Genomic DNA, 21,907 nt, shown 5'->3' on the forward strand with positions numbered 1-21,907 from the left:
TTTTTTTTTTTCACAAAATGGGGCATTCAAAAGGTTTTTTCTGACAAATTTTCCAAAAATTAATACCTTCGTTTCATATTATTTGCAATGATTAGACATTTTTCCTCTCTAGTTTATATCAAATCAATACAAATAATATGAAACGGAGGTAGTAGAAACAACTAAAGAATTCATTCAGTATCATTGTCAAGTTTTAGTTAGTTTTTAAAAGCTATATATACACTATTTGTTTGAAAATTAATGTCGCTGTTGATTGACAAATTTGTTAACACACAAACCCAATTCAAAAGGGTTTCAAAAGACAACAAAAAATGAATCGGTATATAAATGAGAGGCTATAAAAATTACAAAATGCCCTAAAGTATGTCTAATTAGCAAATCAGATATGAGAGGCTATAAAAAATACAAACAGCCCTAAAGTAAGGTTAATTAGCAAATCAGATTTCTCTGCGTTTCTCATCAAGCTTGTGTCTAATTATAATTAGTAATCCGTATTGATTATGCTACTAGACCCTTTTTCAAAACACACTTTCTTCTTGTTCCCTTCCCAAATTGCCGGAATTTGCGCAAGCTGATCAATCAGAACCAATGTCAACTCCTTTTTGCCTCAAGAAGTCCTTCGCTTCAATGACATCCTGGAAGAAAAAAAAAAACAGGGACAGCAACGTAATTTACAATAACCGCAAAAACAAAAACAATTCAGATAGGGACTTGACACTTTGGCAGATGCAATACTTCAATACAGGCTTGAATTTTCATGGTGAGGTCTACACTAATTTTGAAGCCGGACAACAGTATGCAGCATTTAGATGTTTTGGAAGAGACGGATTTTGATGTTAAGGTTGGGAGAAGGGAAGAACTGTTAAATAAAAACCATCCCTCCTATCTTGCTATCCAATCAAATTGTTAATTTCCTCCTTAAATAAAAGTAACCATTTCATGTCCAACAAAAAGAACAAATATCTTTCACCAGTCCACTTTGAAACCCATCCCATGTCATTATTAGATGCACATCTTGTGCCTGAACCAATGAAATAAGGAGCGAAAAGCCTTGCTCACTTTTAGGCCAGAATTGAAAAAACAAAAAATGAAAGAGGGATTTAAAGATACCTGTTGTAGCAACACTGCTTCTTGGGGGCAGGTTGGAAAGCGCATCAAACCGATGCCAACCATCAATAGGCCATAGCATGCCAGTGATATAATCAAGTATAAAGGCAGCTGCAAAGCAGAAAAAAATGATAATTAAGACAAGTAAACCCTGTAAAAGTGCAAACAGCAAAGGGCAGTCATATCAAAGGAAAAAAGTCCACATAGAACAGGTAAATGTAGAGACACACCAGCCAAGTCTGGCTTTGTGGAACTATTGATGTATGAAGGAGACCAATCCAGAATGCAGCAATGGCCACCAGTATAGACAAAATCTTCACAATATGCTTCATTTATTTAGATAAAAAATCCCAAGTCCTGAAGAAATGAATCACCATGCAGAGCTAATTTCACTCAGTAGATGAAACCATTATAATATGTCCTTTTTAAAAAAAAAAGGAGAGAAGAAGGGGGGGGGGGGGGGGGGGGGGGGTCAATTAGGTAGCTGATTTCACACAGTAGATGATAAACCAGTAAAGAATCATTAATCTGGAATAGCAGCAATGGCCATACAGACAAAACCTTTGAAATACACTTCATTCAATAGGGGGAAAAAAAAAAGTACTGAACCAAAGAATCACAGACATCAATAAAGCCATCATAAATTCATATAACATATTTTGAGAGAGAGGGGGGCAGTCAAATTAGTAGTTGATCCCCACTCATTAGATTAAGGAATTTGTAAGTCGGATTGATATAGAAGGATATAAAATAAAAAGGCATTTAGTCATACAGATAAGCAAGCCACAGTGCATAAGACAAGCCAAGGAATACAGTAAGAGATAAAACACTTGGTGCTTAATATGGACACAACTTAATGAACTGCTGCCATCAGATCCTAACAAATTTTCACAGTCATTTTAAAAAATGAACTCAAAGCCCTTGCGCAAATGTTCAGATATCATCATTTGGCAGCTCAAATTGTGTTAAGTTCTAAGAAAAATATAAGTAGCTTGGACTACATCCATGAAGAAGAGCAACCCTCTTACAAATTACAATCCCAATTGAGATTCCATCCCAAAGAAAAAGTGCTGATTCTAATGAGTAAATATAGGATTTCACAAGTTACGGGATGACTAATACAGGACAGAGGAAAAAAGGCATTAAGTCATTAAGATAAGCAAGCCAAAATACATAGGACAAGCCAAGGGATATACTCGGAAGTTGGAAATAGACCACATAATGGCTTGATGCTAATCATTGCCAAAATTCAAATAAACTGCTGCCATCAGATTCCAACAAATTTTCATGCCATTTTAATAAATGAACTCAAAGCCCATGCGCAATGTTCAGATATCATCATTTGGCAGCTCATGGTGTTTTAAATTAAAAAGGGGCCTGGCTACAATCCCAAATTAGGTTCCATTTCAAAACCAATTAGCAGGGGGAGAAGTAACTCTAAGGAAACAAAGTGGTAATATTCTTTCTTCACCAATGTGGGAGTGGGACAATATCTCATCCACTGTTATCAACATTCTTAAGATGAGCCCTATCCTTATAATTGAATAAAAACTTCACTTTGTCATAGAAATAATACAAACATCATCACAATAATCTAACTATTATGTTCAGCCTCGCAGCCTTAACTTCAGTATCAAAACTTCAAAATTTTGACCAACACAAATCCGAACTTATGTTATATGAACTCTTCGTGGCAATCATAAATTCAAATTAAACAATCATTTACTGACCAACAACTGAACAGTTCAAAACTGAAATTAAACCAAATGATCAATCTACTGAAAATAACAAATTGCAGCATATAGATCCATGCAAATTTTTCAAGCAATACAAATTCCAAACCATGCTTCTTATATTCTTCATTTTAACCATATTGTTGATGTCTTGTGCTCAGGTGATGAAATATAATGAAGGTTTTTGTTTTTTTGTCAAGCCCTCATATGAAATAAATTTATTTGCACAAAAATCCATATTTAAATCGTTCCAATTAGCCAATTCCAGATATTATCTTAATAATCTTTAAACAGCGATACAGTTATTATTCTCCCAAATCACCCATCAAGTTTCTAGTCTAAACCTTATAGTAGCTTAAATGAAATAAATCACACGAATCAATATTCAATAAAGAACACACAATTATAAGTTCATACTGATCAACTTCTAATCACCATTGTTTTGACATAAAATCAGGAAATTTTGTCACTGCCATCAGATAATATAGTCATTTTTCTTTACATAGCCTCATCAATAGACGAGTTCAAAGCCCTTGCGCAGTATGTATATTTCATCATTTGGCAGCTTGTAACAATTGCTCAATGAACATGTCAAAAAAATATTAAACAGGCAAAACAGCCGAAAACAAATCATTAGGTGGTCCAGAAAAACAAGTTTTTATGTAAGCAAGGGCTACAATTGTTCATAGAATAAGAAATAGAATGCAAGACACTGTTGGCCAAGGAATAAGATATTAAGATGACATCAAACCTCCATCATACCCATTATAAATCGGCAACAAACTTTCGTTCATACGAGTGATACGACCACACACAGATTTGATTCAAAAATCATAGCAGATCTAGATTATAATATGAACGATAAAAATAAAAAAATAAAAAAATAAAAAAATAAAAAAAAAATGATTGAAAATTAACCAAATTAATCATAAATTTAACATAGAAGTTAATTCAACCATAATGCATCCATTGTTCGATGCACCACTGCACTAAGTATCCTCATACAAACCATTATCAATGCAAGAAATTATGCAGAACACATAAAAATACGGCTAAAGATACTTGCACATACAACCCATAAACAACTATGTTCAAAATTCACTGTAGATTTGGAATTTAATTAGAATAATCACAAATCACTCAAAACAAACACATTTATCATAAATAAGATTCAAAAATCAAATTAATTCTTGTAGCCTAAGAGTATGAATCAGAAAAATTATAGCATTTCAGTAATCCACCTTAGAAGAACCCTAAATTGAAATTACATTAACGAGACTAAACCTAGATTGCGAAATTGATGTTTGACGAATAAAAGCAAAAGAAACATCTTACCTTAGAAGCTGCGGAGGATGGAGAATTTATGTTAGATTGAAGAATACGATGAACCGAATGAAGAGAAAACGTTGTTCTGTAATTTTCAGTGTGTATTGCCTAACGGCTTGGCTTGTAAAGGAACGACGCTGTTCAGTTTTAGGTTAAAGCCCAACTAAAGTTAAGATAACACACCTCTATCTATTACACTGACCCATTAACTTATGTAACAGATAAATTAACCCCTTATAACACTAAGGAAGTAATCCCTAACCATATATACGAATTTGGGTAAGGAAAAAAGTAAATTACGATTGTTTAAGATTTTTTTTTTTTTTTTTTTTTTTTTTTTTTGCTATATCATAATTTGAATGCACATTGGTTATGGAGTATTTAAAAAATTTAAAACTTTGATTTTCCAAAAGCATTGGTAAAAATGTCCACTGACTGATTACCTGTTCAAATATAGAATGTAGTAATGTTGCATATTTTGATATAGAGGTGGGCATGGGCCATGCCGGCTTGCGGGCGGCACGGGCCCAGCACGAGATTGGCCCGTCAGGGCACGAGCCCGCTAGTGGTACGACACGTCACGATTACCGGGGAGTGGGCCATGGGCCGTGCCATGAATACAATTTCAAGAATCTAACACGAATCCGCGGGCGGCACGGTAGTTTGGCCCGCCAACACGACACGCAAGGCACGACCATAAAATAACATAAATAATATTAATAAAGAACTATAATACGTAGTAATAAAAATAAGAATAATAAAAAGAACGATAATAATGTAGTAATAATAAAATCATAACATAAATTAATAAATTATTTAAATAGTATATTTATTTTTTTTAAAAAAATTATGGGCGGCCCGGTGGTCGGCACGCCACGCACGTGGGACGTGACGTGCCGTGGGCTGGGGTGTGCTAAATGGTGGCCCGGCACAGCACGTCAAGATGCAGGCACGGCACGAGCCACCACCAGGCACGACACAAGCCACCACCAGGCTACTGCGGGCACAACACGGCATGTTGCCCACCTCTACTTTGATATCATAATGAACAAAGTGGCAATCATCCTCAATATGTTTTATATGCTCGTGAAACATCATATTACCCACAATATGTCGTGTCATTATCACAATATAACCTTGCAAAACGGTTTTGTCTTACACCAAGACAAAACAAATTGACTTCATTAGCTTTGGTTTACAAGTAGTAGTAGTCCATCAAAATTCTACTTCTTTGAAAGAGTTTGGGTTTGTTCTGTTCAGCTTAATTTCTGTTCAGTTCAACTCCAATCAGTCCAGTTCAATTCCGTTCCTAATTTCTTTCTCTCATAAACAATTCAGTTCAGTCCAGTTCAGTTCAGCCCCAATCAGTTCAATACAATTCAGTTGTTTTCAGTAAATCGGAACAGACCTTTAGAAAACGTGGGTTATGTGACTTGTATTTTTACCTTCAAAGAGACCAAAGAGTATCCAAGAATCGAAGAACAAAATAACATGCTAAGACTGTTGAGTGATAAAACAACTCATTCAATGACTTTCATAGAATTATATTATTAGGATTGAGTGATTTCATAAGTTTGTTTCCACATTATAAACTTAAAGTAAGAGACAAACTACAAAATTTATGACACGGGTCTTAAACTAGTAGACCATTTTAACCTCTGATATTCAATGACTCTAAGTCTCTAATTATATGATAGGTAAAGTTATGAATTGATAATATAGAAAACCATAGAATTTGCAAGACTTGCACAAGTGATGATAATAATTTTCATGATAGTAATAATTTTTGTAATGATTTGATGATACCACCCTTCAATTCTTAAGCAACTAAAATAATTGGCATGGATGCACGATCAATTTGAGCAACTTTTGTTTCCGCTTTGCAGCTCCTTCACTAAACACAAGAATTTTCTTGTGTTGGACTCGGTAATTCTTACACCACTAATCCTCACAAAGTTAAAATCCCCCACCATTCTGATGTTTATCAAATTGAAGGGGTTTTCATGCAAATTTTATAAGAATTTCATGACGACATTTAAGCAAATTGAAGTCACTAAAGCTGAAATTAAACTTAAAGGTAAACATTCCTCGCTCATACGAGAAGACAGTATGTTTCAACCTTTCAACGAGGCTTCGACTTTCGATGTATGCTAAAAGAAAAATGACAGATGAACTACAGCTGTTTTTGAGCAGGATTACACAGGTCCAAATCTAAATGAAGGAAATACAGTGGGATGGAAGGAAAAAAACCAGTTAAATCAAAATAAGAATGATCGTAATTTAGGCCCCCGACCCAAGGGCATCGCTGTACTTCAACACAACCTACAATTTTACATGTTGATGATAAATTAGCAATCTTAACTGATTAGTAGATTAGAGCCAACTGGTAACTTTCAAACTGTATCCCACCATAAGCAGTTGCTTCTGTCAATCAACATTTCCTGCTGAAACTTCTTTATACACTAAGCAAAGTATCTTGGCGGTCATGCTGCAGGTGATGAAAAGCTAGATTCTCAGTTCTCAAACATAGCCAAAGCAGCAAAAGCAGTTTAAACACAAACACTATCAACTTTCGCGTATGGGGTTTATGTATGAGCCAACCAGCTAATTTGTATCTAACTAGGATACACATGGGTTTGCCTAATGCTAAACAATCTCAGGAAAGAAGAGACACGAGAGAAACAAACTCCAATGTTACACGGTTCTTGGATCGCGTATTGATGACAAAATGTTCTGGATATTTTCTCAGCAATGCCAGCAAGCCATCCCATGGTTTTCCTTTAGAATCTTGACTTGTAAAGTCCTCAGATGAGAGATACCTCCTTACACGGCTATGATGCCAAACACTACCATATTGCTCCATTAGCTGCATAGAATAGTACACAACATAAATTTGACAAACAAATAACATATGCCATACGCCCATAACCTACTTCAAAACAAAAATATGATATAGGATGGAAATCATATGTACTACACAGTAGTAGATAACTGAAACTCCAGCACAACTGTAAAACACTAATTCCTATCATTAAGAAAAGACTGAGGTGGGAGGGAAAGGTAATTTGAGTAGAAGACAATATGAGAAGAATCAGATGATGATCAGCAAGGACAGCAACCCAAAAGAAAAAAAAAAAAAAAAACAATTGCTTGAAACCTAAGAATAGTTGTGCAAATATCCTTCAAAATGTCTAATTGCTGCTTATACACAGATTAAACCTCCCCCAAAGCCCCTCTCTATGCACACCCGCACACAAACACTTGATTCTTTGCTTGCAATGCTTATCAAAGCTGCCAAGTCCCATGTATTATGAGCCATTGAGAATTGTCAAATCCAGCTATGATGCTTATACACAGGTTAAACCTCCCCCAAAGCCCCTCTCTATGCACACCCGCATACAAACACTTGATTCTTCTAATCCTTTTTTGCTCCTCTTGTTTGCAAGACTTAAGAATTCTGCCAGGCTAATGTTTACTCATACAGTCATACTAATAAAGTAATAAGCCTCACTATGCTTATTTTAGAATTTATGAAGGGTAAAAACATTGTAGAGATTATTATCTTGGTCATAATTGAAGCCCTGACAAGACCCATGTCAAAACTAATCAGCTGAAGTCAATAGTAGTGCTTGAACCAGGGGTGCAACAAGGATGGTCAATGGAAAGACACTGACTTAATTCGTACAGAAATACCCCATATGAAAAAAGATAAATTCTGCCAAGTGCACAGAAAAAATAGCTCATCCAAATGACATCAAAAGAAAGAGAGAGAAAGAACAAGTATTAGAAAACCAATCAGTATTTTTTTTGTAGACTTTTTTGGACTGGTGGTGGCAATTGGCAAATGAAAAAATACTGGATGGTGAGTGGGTTTACTGATCATGAGGTTGAAGGTTAATAAGAATTTATAAAATAAATGTGATATAAGATTGTAACTTAAAATATAGAAATTCAATTTTTTTTATTATTGAAGAGAAAAAGAGGAAGTAAGGGGAAGAACTTCGATACAGAGAGATACTTCGTGGTGGAATGAAGAGGTGAAAGCAGTAATTAAGCAAAAAAGGGAATGCTATCAAGCCTTAGGAAAATGTAGGAGTGATGAAACCTTTGCAGCGTATAAGGAGGCTAAGAGTAAGGCAAAGGCAGCTGTTCGTTAAGCGAAAGAAAAGGCATATCAGGAGGTTTATGAAAAACTTGATTCCAAGGAGGGAGAAAGGATCATTTATAAGATGGCAAAGAGAAGACAAGAGGCAAGGAAGGATATTGGCATGGTGAAGTGTGTCAAAGATAAGAACCAAATGGTCCTAGTGCAAGAGGAGGACATCAAGGACAGGTGGAAGGGGTACTTCGATGAATTATTTAATGGAAGTAATGGAGTTGTGATAGGAGATACCTCTGTGAGTGATGAAGAAATCAACATGGAGTATGTGCGAAGGATTAGGAGAGTAGAGGTGGAGATTGCACTGAGGAAGTTGAAACCTAAGAAGGCGGTTGGCCCTGATGGGGTACCGATAGAGGTGTGGAGGTGTTTGGGTAAGATTGGTATTGATTGGTTAACAAACCTTTTCAACAAGATATGGACGGCTACAAGAATCCCACAAGATTGGAGGAAGAGCACCTTGGTCCCGGTTTATAAAAACAAAGGAGACGCTCAAGATTGTTCTAACTACCGAGGAATTAAGCTTATGAGCCACACTATGAAGCTGTGGGAAAGGGTGATTGAACAAAGGTTGAGGGCATACACAAGCATTTCAGATAACCAATTTGGTTTTATGTCTGGGAGATCTACTATGGAGGCAATCCATTTGATAAGACAAATGATGGAGTTTTATAGGGTAAAGAAGAAAGATCTTCATATGGTCTTTATTGATTTAGAGAAGGCATATGACAAGGTGCCAAGAGAGATACTTTGGTGGGCAATGTTGAAGAAAGGTATCCCACGAAGGTATGTAGACCTAGTTAAGGATATGTATCGGGATGTGTCAACAAATGTGAGGACATGCGGAGGGTTGACAAAAGATTTCCCTATTACAATCGGATTGCATCAAGGGTCTGCATTAAGCCCTTTTCTTTTTGCAACGGTTCTAGATGAATTAACTAGACCATTTCAAGATGAGGTTCCATGGTGTATGTTGTTCGCGGATGATATCGTTTTGGTGGATGAGACTAAGGACGGGGTTAATGTTAAGTTGGAGCAATGGAGGCAAAGGTTGGAATCTAGAGGGTTTAAGCTAAGTCGGAGTAAGACTGAATATTTGGTATGTCGTTTTGGCACTCAGAGGGGGACAAGCAATGAAGTGGTGAGTTTGGATGGAAAGGATTTGACCATGAGTGAATGTTTTAAGTATCTTGGGTCGATCATCCAGAAGAATGGTGACATTGATCAAGACGTAACCCACATAATTAAGTCAGGGTGGCTTAAATGGAGAGCGGCCACGGGAGTGTTATGCGACCGCAGCATTCCCCTACAGTTGAAGGGAAAATTCTACAGGACTGCCATAAGACCAGTGTTGCTCTATGGTACAGAATGTTGGGCTTCTAAGAAAGAGCATATTAAAAAGATGGAGGTTACGGAAATGCGCATGTTAAGGTGGATGTGTGGAAACACTTTAAGAGATAGAATCAGAAATGAGGTTATTCGCAAGAAAGTAGGTGTGGCAGACATTGCAGATAAATTAAGGGAAAATCGTCTGCGTTGGTTTGGACATGTAAGACGGAGACCCGTGGGTGCACCGGTGCGAAGAGTGGAAGAGTGGGATCATGGAGGGATTAAACGAGGAAGAGGGAGACCAAAAATGACTTGGTTGGAAGGAGTGAGGAAGGATATGAAGTGCATGGATTTACGTGAGGATGAAGTTTTGGATCGTAAGGGATGGAGGAGAAAGATTTATGTTGATGACTACACGGAATAATCATATTTGGTTCATGTTAGCCGACCCCACTTTTGGGATTAAGGCTTTGATTGATTGATTGATTGAAGAGAAAAAGAGGCAAAGAAAGATAGTAATGTTTATGGTTTGTTTTAAAAGTATTAGTGTAAAAACTGCATAATGACAACTCCCAAAAAAAAAAAGGGTTTACTGGATTGTGAAACATAAGATTGGCTCTACCACTTACGAAATACATACTAGCTCAAGTAATCCAATAGACCATATACACACATCTAGACTTGTACACTGCTGACATATGACATCCAAAAAAGTTAATCAGGATGTGATTGCACCATTTACAATTCTGCAGAAATGCACAAGAATGAACCAAAATGCAAGTAAAGAAAATCATTTATTATCTTAGGCTCCGTTTGTTTTGATGGAAAACATTTTTAAGAGATATTCTAAGGAAAACAGTTTTCAAAGGAAAGCATGATTGTGAAAAAGTTTTCCCTTTGTATGTTTGATTGTAGGAAAACCATGGAAAAATAAAGAAAATGGAAGTAAAAGGGAGGGGAAGGATAGAGGAGAGAAAATAGTGAAGTGGAGTCAAAGAGGAAAACCTAGCATGCCTTCTTAACAAGATGAAAATGGTTTTCCTTTTTTAATAAGCAACTTCCTACCTATGAGAAAATTGTTTTCCACCCTATAACAAAACAAACAAAGGAAAATGGAGAAATGGAGATATCATTTTCTAGGAAAAGGTTTTCTGCCAAAACAAACAGAGCCTTAAAATTCTGAATTCCAACATTGGCACATCATATTACTGTGTTGAGTACAAAGCAAGTAAAGAAAAACATTTATCATAAAAGAATCCAATAAGTCCTAAGAATATAAAAAACATTCAAACTTACTGATTATTCAAGCAATGAGGTATTTCAATATTTGTACAAGAACTAACCTCCGTATGAAGTTTCTCCATGGGCATCCATTCACCTGGACCACACAGATCAGATAACACTGTAGCTACAGATGATACTACATCTTTCTCTTCCAATTGCATTAGTTGTTGATTGTCAGCTTCAGGATTAACTCTTGATCTTCCATCAGATTTCTTTTCTGCAATATAAAGACCATCAGTAATAAAACAAACACTTCAAGGAGATAAACAATAGAAACAACATATGGAAGAGAAATCAAATGGAACAATGCCTATGACCAATAGGTGAAATCAGTTGCATATATTTAACACTGAGGATCCATACAATAAGTAACACAAAGTTTCACATGGAATACTAGCTTCCTAAAAAGCAAAGATTCATTGATTGGATGGAAAATGACTTACTAGATATGAAAAAATGGATAGAGTGCAGTGCTGCACAGTAGTGAAACAAGTAAATGTACAACACTAGTATCAGGGAGTCACTCAAAAAATGGAAAGTTCAACAAAAAGATACTGCATCCTACTTGCATACGAGATTTATTACAGCCCATCCCACACCTCATATTAATTTTACATGACCATGGTTTCAGGGTATCCATAGAATAATAACATAAGCTTAAAACATATTAAGGTTCTTATAAAAAAGACATTATCCAACATATTTTCAGGGACACAACAGCAACATGTATGGTACCAAATTCTGTTGAGTCCAAAGTAGCCTCCTAAGACAAAAGCCGATTTTAATTCATAATCATTTGACAGAACTTATAATGTACCAACTAATATGGTAGAGATAACAATGGAACAGTCCTCATTTCAAACTAGGCTCTCTCCTGTTGTTGCTCTGACAGTCTATATGTTACTTTGACATGGGATAAGGATCCTATACAGGTGCTATCCGAGAACCCAATCCTTGGAACAAAAAAGTTCAAGATATAGAGACCCTGCTCTAGACACAACGACACAAGTCCCAGACAGTCTTCCTATATCCACAATCTTTCTCTTTTGGAAGTGTGCTTGTTATATCCATATGTGAGTGGATCCTACAAGAATCTTATTAAGTAAGGATTCCAAGTAGGTTAAATACATATTTTCCAAAAGCTGCATCACAAATCACAATTACTACACGGATCATATTCGCTTCTGTTATTTAAGCTATAACATTTAGGAAGATAAAAACATAATAGGTCAGATTTTTATTTAAAACATACAATTTGAAGCTGTTTTACCTAAATTGCCCCTACCCCTTGTGAAGTGTGAAACCGGGTAAGGTGGATTATGCGCATTGGTAATATTTGGCCCAACTTACCAAAATACATAGGAAATTGCAATCCAACACTAATTCAGTTATTTGTAGGTCAAATTTCAATAGTATAGACAAAACTTTTAGTAATATATACTTGGGGGGGGGGGGGGGGGGGGTGGGGGTGGGTTATCATGTGGGATCTTATTAGATTTGTTTCAATGTATAAGCACACAATGCGTGTGATAATTTGATAATTTTAATATTTATTGTATTGATAATAACTATCTAATACTTGTTTGATTTTATGACATGAATACTATGAGGTAAAAATACAAAAGATACTACTCCCTCCGTCCCCAAATGATAGTCCCTTATGGCCTATTTTTAGTCCCTAATTGATAGTCCCATTTGTTTTTTTCAAGTACCATTAATATCAATTTTTTATCAAAACTTCCACCAATTACAACAATATTTGTGCAAATTTAACTTTCCCATGTAAATTTTGTTTTTCAATGTACTTTTATTACTTTCTCTCTCTACTATTTTACATACCCAATGTAAATTTATATTATCAATGTAATTTTATTACTTTTATTTAAGTTTCTTAATTCCCGTGATTTTTGCCCATAAGGGACTATCATTTGGGGACGGAGGGAGTATATTAGACTAAAATAGTTCGTAAATATGGAAGGGTGAAGGTAGGTAGTTGAGCTTGGTATCCTAACTAACAATATGGTAGTGAGTGATCATGGTTAATATTTTTTGTGCTGATGTATATGAACCTCAATATTAATACTACTTTCTTTATTTTAGTTGACATGTTTTGACTATAACACTATTCAGTATTCACACACTTTCTTGTGACCATTAATTTTTATTTATACATAATGAAAAATATATTCAAGTGGATCTTGTTAGAATTATTATAATATATATTTTCAAAATATCAACTTTTTATAATTTTTGTTTATTTGTAATTAAAGATATTAATGGTAAAAGTGTCAACTAAAAAGAAATGGAGGAAGTATAAAACAGTACTATAACTATTAATATATTGGATAATCATAACTTTAGTTAATAGTTTTTGGAAAAAAGACATCATCTTCCTCTTTCCTTTATTAGCTATTGAAATCAATTGAGATGATCTTGATTGTATAAATAATGATTGATTAACTGAAAATAAGTATCTTTACATTTATAAATTAATAATGTAATTTTTTTTATTTTTGGACATAATTCAAATAATTAATTTGTTAATTTTCTTTTCTATGATTCTTTGTTGATTAATCAATCTTTCCATTTTTACTTTGTTACTTGATTGACTTTATTAAATTATCAATATTATGTATTTAAAGCAAGTCGGCAGTTTGGTCTTGACGAGGGGACACCGCAACCCTATGTCTTGGCTTATATAATAGAGATAAAAAGGGTGGAAGGGGAAGGGGGAGTGGGAGGGGGGGCGGGGGGAGGTGGAATCCTAAAAGCCAAATGCTCATGCTCCTCTCCTACATTATCCAACTTTCCATCTTTATGGCTAACAAAATCCCCAAGGCAATCCTTGAAATTTTTCAATTGCTTTTTCTGTTTAAAAAATAAGAGTTTTAGTTTTTTAAGATATAAATTCTGATCGTACATCTAAACTCTCTTTTAAGGGTCATCAAGCACAGGTGGCCATGGCTCACATAATCAATTAAACATGTTCACAAGGTTGTACCCAAAATTGGAATAAGTGTGAGATTTTAGACCATTTGTGTTTAATATGACAAGCCAAAAGTCCAACACAGTTAGTGGAGGCCAAAGACATGAGGTGAGTTTCAGGTTTAGGTTGTGAAAGAATAACATTGACCAATAAAAAGCACATTACAGGCTGCACATCCGTGCACTCTTGTACATGTCCATAGAGATAGGAGGTAGAAGCCTGCAGGAAGCTAAGAGGAGCATGCTAGCCGATTTGCACAAATTTGCCTAGTTATTTCCATATCATCGTATAATCTGTTTAGGACTCTGGCATTAAAGTTCCTGATTAATTATAGCTAGACTGAGATAATATTTAGATTTCTATTATCCCTATGTTTTCTATATCTAGTTTAAATTTTTTTTTTTTTTTTTTTTATTTATTCTTTTATATTTTTTTTTTTTTTTTTTTTTTATGGAGAAGGCATAGGATTTCTATTATCCCTATGTTTTTTATATCTAGTTTAAAATTTTATTTTTATTTTATTTTTATTTTTTATTTATTCTTTTATATATATATATATATATATATATATATATTTTTATGGAGAAGGCATAGGATTACAAGTATAGTTTCCTATTATCCTATAGTGTTTCATTTTTGCTAATCCTAACACTTTGAACTTTTGAAGCCAAGCAAAAGTATCAAAATCAATAAAAGCATTTGATGAAATAGGTATGGGATTCAAACCTTTAAAGTTGAGTAGGACAGTAGGAGTATTCCAAAAAAAAAAAAAAAAAAAAAAAAAAAGAAAAGACTAGAAAAAAAAATTGCTGATTCCAATGTCCAAATTTGCTAACAAGAAATCAACTTGAAAATTTTAGATCTTTACATGTAAATGGACTTTAATTCTGCAAACCTATCTCCCCTTACGTCTTATCCTGAAATGTTTTACAAGTAAGGATGAAGGAGTGTAAGCAATGTAGCTCCACCACATACCTCAGATTGCTTTGGCTCTTTTATGTATATTCATCTATGATAATGACCACCTAGTGCACTACAGGGTCAAGAACTTGAAGAAATAACTGTAATCAGCATGCTACCCAAGCATGTCTTCTGATCCCCGAAGAGTATATTATGGCATATTTTTGGTACCTATGACACATTGACATGTTAATGCGTCGTTCTGCATTTCATTTCCAATAAAAATCTATGTTTAAAAACTCAATTAATCAATGATGCAAGTTCACATATTTCCTCTGTGTTTTTTAGTTGCATCACTTTGCAAATTCAACTTTTGGAGATGAGAGAGATAGAGAGAATAAAAAATGGACTCATGTGATAGGAGAGAAATAGAGAGAGTTTATTAACTAAAAAGGAAAGTGATGCATCTATTTTAAGAAAGTGATGCAAATAAAAAGAAACGGAGGAAGTATAGAGTATTGAACTATTGACATACAAAAAAGTGGATACTATTGATTTTGTGAAAAAGAAAAAAGTTTAGGTTATATAAATACTTCCTCCATATTTTTTTACTTGCAAAATACCCTCTTGACACATAGTTTATGTAAGGAATTATAGAAGGTCAATGGAAAACTTAATTAATCTAACTTAAAAAGTTAATGATCCAACCCTTCTTTTTGAATGTGATTTTATAAATTTGTTCATTTTATCACCTCTAATATCTTCCTTAAAATATATGCAAAACTGCCAAAGACATATGTTGCAAGTAAAACATCAGAGGAAGTAAAAGATTTGTTAAAAATAAAAAATAAAAAATTACAAGTAACAGCTGGAACAAATTCATTGTTTAGAAGGACTGTAATTCATGGACCTGAGCAAATCAGTTCAGTATGTTCACTTGTATTTGTTAACAGATACTCTTTGGCTTCTACATAGGTGTGGGCCAAAATTTTTGTGTCAATTTCATTTACAGCTTGTTCTTTCAATTATTTCAAAACCTTATTACAATTTTTTGCCAAAATCAGATTTGACTAGAACTTTAAATCTCTGATCACTTATCAAGTTATCAGAGGATATATCTTTTATTGGGCATTCATAAAATTACAAATTTAGAAAATAAACATTAAGGCAAATCTACTAAATAGTGTTATTTTTTATACATTTGTATAAAAATACAGCAAAAAAAATCCAAGATAGACCAAACCTTCTAATTACTAGTTTCAACCTAAACCAGCAAGTCAAAGAGCAGCTTTTAATCTTTATTATATCACACATCTTCGCGTACATCAGATTTTTTAGTTCAAGGTTAGGGTAATATTCATTTCCTATACGCATAAATGTCAATTAATTTATCCTATGCAACAATATAGAGCTAAAAAATTTCCAGCTTATTGTCCATGTTGTAAGAAATTTGTTTAATGTATAAAAGTTGTAAAGATTTAGGCCCTTTTTTGTTCACCTTAAATTATTTCAAATCTCATTAGTTCAGTAGGAAAAATAAGTTCTAATAGGGTTGATAAGGGTTACCATTTAACCAAGAACAAATTAAATTCAAATAAGTTTTAATAAGGTCTAATACGTTAAACTAAGTTCAAAGTTAATATAATATAAATTAATTTCAGATATATGAAGGCTAAGAAAAATAGGGAAGGACAATAACATTTTAGACTTTATATCAGGTATAATAAATGATTTTTCTTGAAAACTCAACTCAAAAGCAAAAGTGCACAAGTCACACAATACCACCCCATTAGTGGTCCATTTAGATTGCAAACTCATAAAGATAAATTCAAACATTTTTTATTTAAAATCCTGAATAATTTGGTAAACATTGACATGAAACTACTTAGAACTTTCCAACACACAAGAGTTCAGGAGAAACCAGATTAAGGTTGTATGTTCTAGTTAATAAGCAAAAGATTTCAAGATGTCTAGGTCAACTCAAACCTCAACTTTATATAAAAAGAGTACACCTATAAAAACTTCATAAGCTCTAATAGTCAAGCATCACCAATTCACCACTACCTCCTTCGGCAGGCAAAGTACATAGCGGGTCTTATATACACTAGAGTCTTATATACACTAGAGTCCAGATATACACTTTTTAAAAGGAATAAGAAAAGGATTGACATAAAAAGGCAATGAACCTAGGTGGAGGCATTCCACAGTATGTCTTCTTCAAAAACAAAAGATTGGATAGACTTTAATAAAGAAAAAAGGCGCAGCACAGTGCCACTGCAATAGATAAAAATGCAGCTTAAGGGGAAACAAAAATTGTCAATGTTTAAAGCAATTTAAACAATATCGTGGTTCTATGAGAATATACATGATCAGGGAATCAAAAAATGTCAGGATACTAGCTCTCAAAATACAAAAATCAAGATACAATGGTTGGGAACACCTAGCCAAACACTCTACAATTTCTTATATCTAATCCAGTATTGGATGGAATTACAGCCAGAATCACAAAGTCCCATAGACACAAGCTATAACTGGCTGAGGCAATTTCGAGACGTGACAAAAAATGCTAAAAACACGGGTGTCATCCGCAATGACTATAAAATACTATATCAGATTATTGGTCAAAAAATTACATTGCTTACATCTTATATACCTCATGACTAAATCAGTAAAGCTAGGCAAGTAGGCAACAAGTCAGTCAATCAATCAATCAAAGCCTTAATCCTATAAGCGGGGTCGGCTCATGAACCAAAAGTGATTATTCCGTATAGTCATCCACAAAATTCTTCCTCCTCCATCCCTTGCGATCAAATACTTCATTCTCATACAAATCCATGTGCTTCATATCCTTCCTAACTCCATCCAACCAAGTCATTTTCAGTCTCCCTCTACCTCATTAACCTCTCCATGATCCCACTCTTCCACTCTTTGTACCGGTGCACCCTAACTCCTTCCAACCAAGTAGGCAACAAATAAATGAGCTGACCGAGATTCAGAGTTCATGGTGGTCTGGGAAACTGGGAGTCTGAGACACAACTTTAACTACCGAAAATTTGGTGCTTTAATGAGGAATCATGAAAAGGGTCATCCTAAACCATGATAATAATCCCCACTTTAACAATCAATTCTCCAAGCATTGGACAGGTTGGCCCCTGAAGGATTCCTTTTCCACAAGTGAAGACAAGGTTTAAAACTTTCAAATCAACTCATCTCCATAGTCATGCCACAATCTAACCCCAAGCAAAAACTCTCACATCTAAAGCAAACACTAGACTTCTATTGATAACCTCAACATGGAAGATGGAGTATAGATCCAATGCTACCAGCCAAAGAAAGAAGAAAGGAGAGAGGAAACTCAAAGAAGCATATGCTACCTAAGAGAGACCAGGAACAGAGGAAAGGGGATAAAAGAACTTAAATAAGGAGCGGGAAACAGGTGAAACACAATTGACACAAAAGGAATACAGGAGAGAGATGCTGCTTGAAGATTTGTCAACAGTGTACAAAGAAAGAGAATGAGAAGGGAAGGGCGAAAGAGAAAAAAATAGTCAGACATGGTGACGAGGTAGAGCTTAACAAAGTCAACCATAACACAAGGTAGGGAAAATGAGAAGTGATTCTAGGCACAATTGGCATATAATTAATGATCCACACAACAAAATTAAATCCAAGGAATTCTAAATCTATTGATCATCAACGAACTGTACACAACCGAAAATATGAAATGTGGTCAATTACTAGACGCAACGCCTCCTACATCCACAAAAGAAAATTATAAATCTGTCAAAAATATACCATCACAATAGCATAGCACAGACCCAACATCCACGACATAGTCCAGCCTAAAAACAAATAAGACACAAGATGAATTAGATAGGGACTGCTAAATCATTCCATTCATTGCCTTCATCACTACTTCTTCTCGACTTAATAACTCTAACCCAACAACACAATATCAAGTTAAATAAACTCCTACTCTTCTTTGCAAGAGACACTCCATGCCCTTCCTAGTCAAAGCCCAATACAACACTGACCCCTCCTCGACTTCCTAGACTCACAAGTCACAATCTTTACACTCTCACACTGCAACGAAACCCATTCATCCTTAACTTATCAATAATTCAGCATATATTCTCCATAGAAGAAACCTCAACAACTACACAAACATAATCATTCAACTAAAAATCAAATTAAATCATACAACACCAATAACATCCCATCATTAGCAATTCCATCAATTTCAATTTCATAAAATCACATACAAAATAACCAATTGTTTAAACAATCAAGTCCAATAAACCTTGCAATCAATTTGCCACAATCAATCATTCATAATCAAATACAAAGGAAAGGGGAACAAATTACTGACCAAGGGTTCCAGAAAGCCCACCTTTGCCACCACTACCACCACCATACCCATAATTATCATGCCCGCCCCCGCCCCCATCACCATACCTCCTCATCTTCTTCGACAACCCAACACCCTCCTCTCTCCCTCCACCATCTTCCTCCTCATACTCATCCGCCGCCGCAAAATACTCCTTCATCCTCCCCTTCCTACTCCCCCCACCTCCACCTCCACCACCACCAGCACCAAACCCAGAATTCCTCGCCGGAACAGCCGGTGGCGGAAGAGGGCTGTTATACACATGATGACGTGGAGCAGCGGACCCACCAAGAATATTCCTAACAGGCAACAAAAAGTAGAATTCCTTATCACCGATCTGAAGAAGATCCTGCGAGTCAAGCTTCACCGGAGCATTACCAGGAAGATGGAGAACGCCTTCAACAAAGCACCCGTTTTTGCCGAGAACTTCTAGGGCAAAACGACGTCGTTGGAAGTCGTAGAAGATTCTAGCGTGGTGGCGAGAGATGTTCATTCCGCCGCCTAAGGAGGCTAAATCGACGTCGACGGTGGATTTCTTCGAGTTTCTGCCGAGGATGATGGAGTAGGTTTGCATATAGTACTCGAAATCTTCGCCTTGGAGCTTTGCGAAGCCTGCTTCGACGTCGCTTCCACCGCCACCGCCGGCGGTGGCTACGGCGGTATGCGCCATTGATGAGATGAGTGAGGTGTTTGGGGGTAATGGGGAAAGAGAGAATTAGGATCGATTAATGGAAAATTTTTGACAAAGGTATCTCAATTGATTTACTTTCACTTTTATAACATCGGAAAAAAATAAATACTCCCTCCGCATTCAATTATCTGCAACATTTGCCATAAATGGGTGCTACTTATTATCCACAATAAATTTTTTTCTTTCCTTTTTAGTAAATTTTATACAATAAAATGACCACCTTACCCTTACTTTATTTTTTAAACTTTGTTTAACATCTTATAATTACACTTACTTACCAACTAATTACCATCTTACCCCACCCCAACCCTACCTACCACCGGCCTAGACGAAACCAGAGCACCACCCCCACCGCGACTATACCCCATCGCCGCGCCAATCTCCGCCACACCCTAGCTCGCCGCCCTATTCTCCGACCAAACCCCACCGCACCTAAACCAAACCCCACCACTATACCAAAATCACTAATCTGAGTTCGTGGGTTTTGTGGTGGGTTTCGTGGCTAGACCTGGGGTCGTCGGTTGTGCGGTGTGTTTCGATTCAAGATCTGGGGTCGTGGGTTGGGCGGTGGGTTTCGATTCAAGACCTGGGGTCGTGGGTTTCGTGGTGGGTGTCGGTGTTCTGAGTTCGTGGGGCTGGTGCATGAGTGGGGGTTGCGTGAATGGGGAATGCGTGGTGGTTTTCGGTGGTCTGAGTTCGGTGGTTTTGCGTCCGTGAGTGGTGGTTTCGGTGGTCTGTGGTCGGTGGTTCTGCGTGAGTGGTGGGGGTTGCGTGGGTGTTGGTGTTACGTGGGGTGGCGTGGTGGTTCTGCGTCAGTGGTGGGGGTTGCATGGGTGTGGGTGTTGGATTAATTATCCCTTCCCTCTCCTCTTAATTTTCAATAATCATGCTTAAGAAGTTTTGCCTAGGAGTCCATAAAAAGTACAATTGTTGCAGATAACTGAATGCAGAGGGAGTAAATAAAAATTAAAAATCATAAACTCTCAGAAGTGATCACTACAAGTCTACGAGTAATAATTTTGGCCTTTTGGGTCGAATTAATCGGTCGGTTTTAAGTTGGGTTAGTTCTGAGTTCGCGTATTCTAGTGCTTAATCATTAACCAGAATGTTGGATTATAAGTGAGTTGACAGCCATGTAAATTTTCCCGTCAAAAAATAATAATAAAAAATCAATGTAAATTTTTAATTTTATTCAAGGAAAATTTGTCAAACAAATCTTTTAGAAGCTAGTTTTTACGAGAAACAACTTTGTAAAAATTTTCTGGCAAATTCAAACCTTAAACAATTTTTTCCCTTACGAGATGAAACCTTAACTTGTATTTTGGGCTTTGACCAACAACGTGTTTCAACGTTGATTATAACATGCAAATTGCATGCTTCTTCTTTATGCTTTGTATACAACCTCTTTTCTGTATTTACATGTTCTTCTTTTCTAATTTGATTCACAAATTCAATCAACAATGAACTTTAAAGAAGAAATGAAATAAAGCAAAGAAGAAATAAGAGAAACAAGAAGAAGCATATGACCCGCACTATTCAATCAACGGCAGAAAATTGGTTAATGGTCAGAATACAAGTTAAGGATTCATCTCACAAAAAAAAAAAAAAACAAAAAATTTAGTTCAAGGTATGAATTTGCTGGCAGAAAAATTTAAAAGGTTGTTTCCTACAAAACTGAGTTTTGAAAGGTATATTTAACAAATTTTCCTTTATTTAATTTCCTTAAACAAGTTTGTAATTACTAAATCTTATTAAAAAGCCAACATAATAAATATTTCTCTAATTAAAAATTAAGGCTCAAAGAATATGTTTAAAAAAAAAAAAAATTTATTAAGGGCCTATTCTCATACGTTTATTTCAGTTCAGTTCAGCTCAGTTCAATTCAGCTCAGTTCAGTTCAGTTCAATTCAGTTCAGTTCAGCTCCTAATTTCCTTCTCTTATAAAATATTCATTTCAGTTCAGTTCAGTTCAGTCAATGAGAACAGGCCCTAAGACTCAAATAAT

General features: G+C 35.5%; 2 protein-coding genes across 3 annotated transcripts; both read right to left on the reverse strand.

Moving 5' to 3' along the window:
• Positions 1-542: 542 nt before the first annotated feature.
• Positions 543-4,324, reverse strand: LOC145571958 (dolichol-phosphate mannose synthase subunit 3-like). The gene is made up of 4 exons (XM_081630972.1): positions 4,176-4,324; positions 1,338-1,464; positions 1,111-1,218; positions 543-635 (listed from the first exon to the last, which is right to left on the reverse strand). Exons 2-4 carry the CDS (start codon positions 1,437-1,439, stop codon positions 576-578), a joined length of 270 nt encoding a protein of 89 aa, XP_081487098.1. The 5' UTR covers positions 1,440-1,464; positions 4,176-4,324; the 3' UTR covers positions 543-575.
• Positions 4,325-6,278: 1,954 nt separating this feature from the next.
• On the reverse strand, positions 6,279-19,957 carry LOC145571959 (FHA domain-containing protein FHA2-like). 2 transcript variants are annotated; one of them, XM_081630974.1, is made up of 3 exons: positions 19,215-19,957; positions 10,998-11,155; positions 6,279-7,032 (listed from the first exon to the last, which is right to left on the reverse strand). In XM_081630974.1, exons 1-3 carry the CDS (start codon positions 19,879-19,881, stop codon positions 6,823-6,825), a joined length of 1,035 nt encoding a protein of 344 aa, XP_081487100.1. In that variant the 5' UTR covers positions 19,882-19,957; the 3' UTR covers positions 6,279-6,822. The 2 variants fall into 2 exon arrangements, with proteins under 2 accessions (XP_081487100.1, XP_081487099.1); XM_081630973.1 differs by having other exon boundaries at positions 19,194-19,956.
• Positions 19,958-21,907: the final 1,950 nt, after the last annotated feature.

Source organism: Chenopodium album, chromosome 12 (genome assembly GCF_948465745.1).
Source record: "Chenopodium album chromosome 12, dcCheAlbu1.1, whole genome shotgun sequence".
NCBI classification, from domain to species: Eukaryota; Viridiplantae; Streptophyta; class Magnoliopsida; order Caryophyllales; family Amaranthaceae; genus Chenopodium; species Chenopodium album.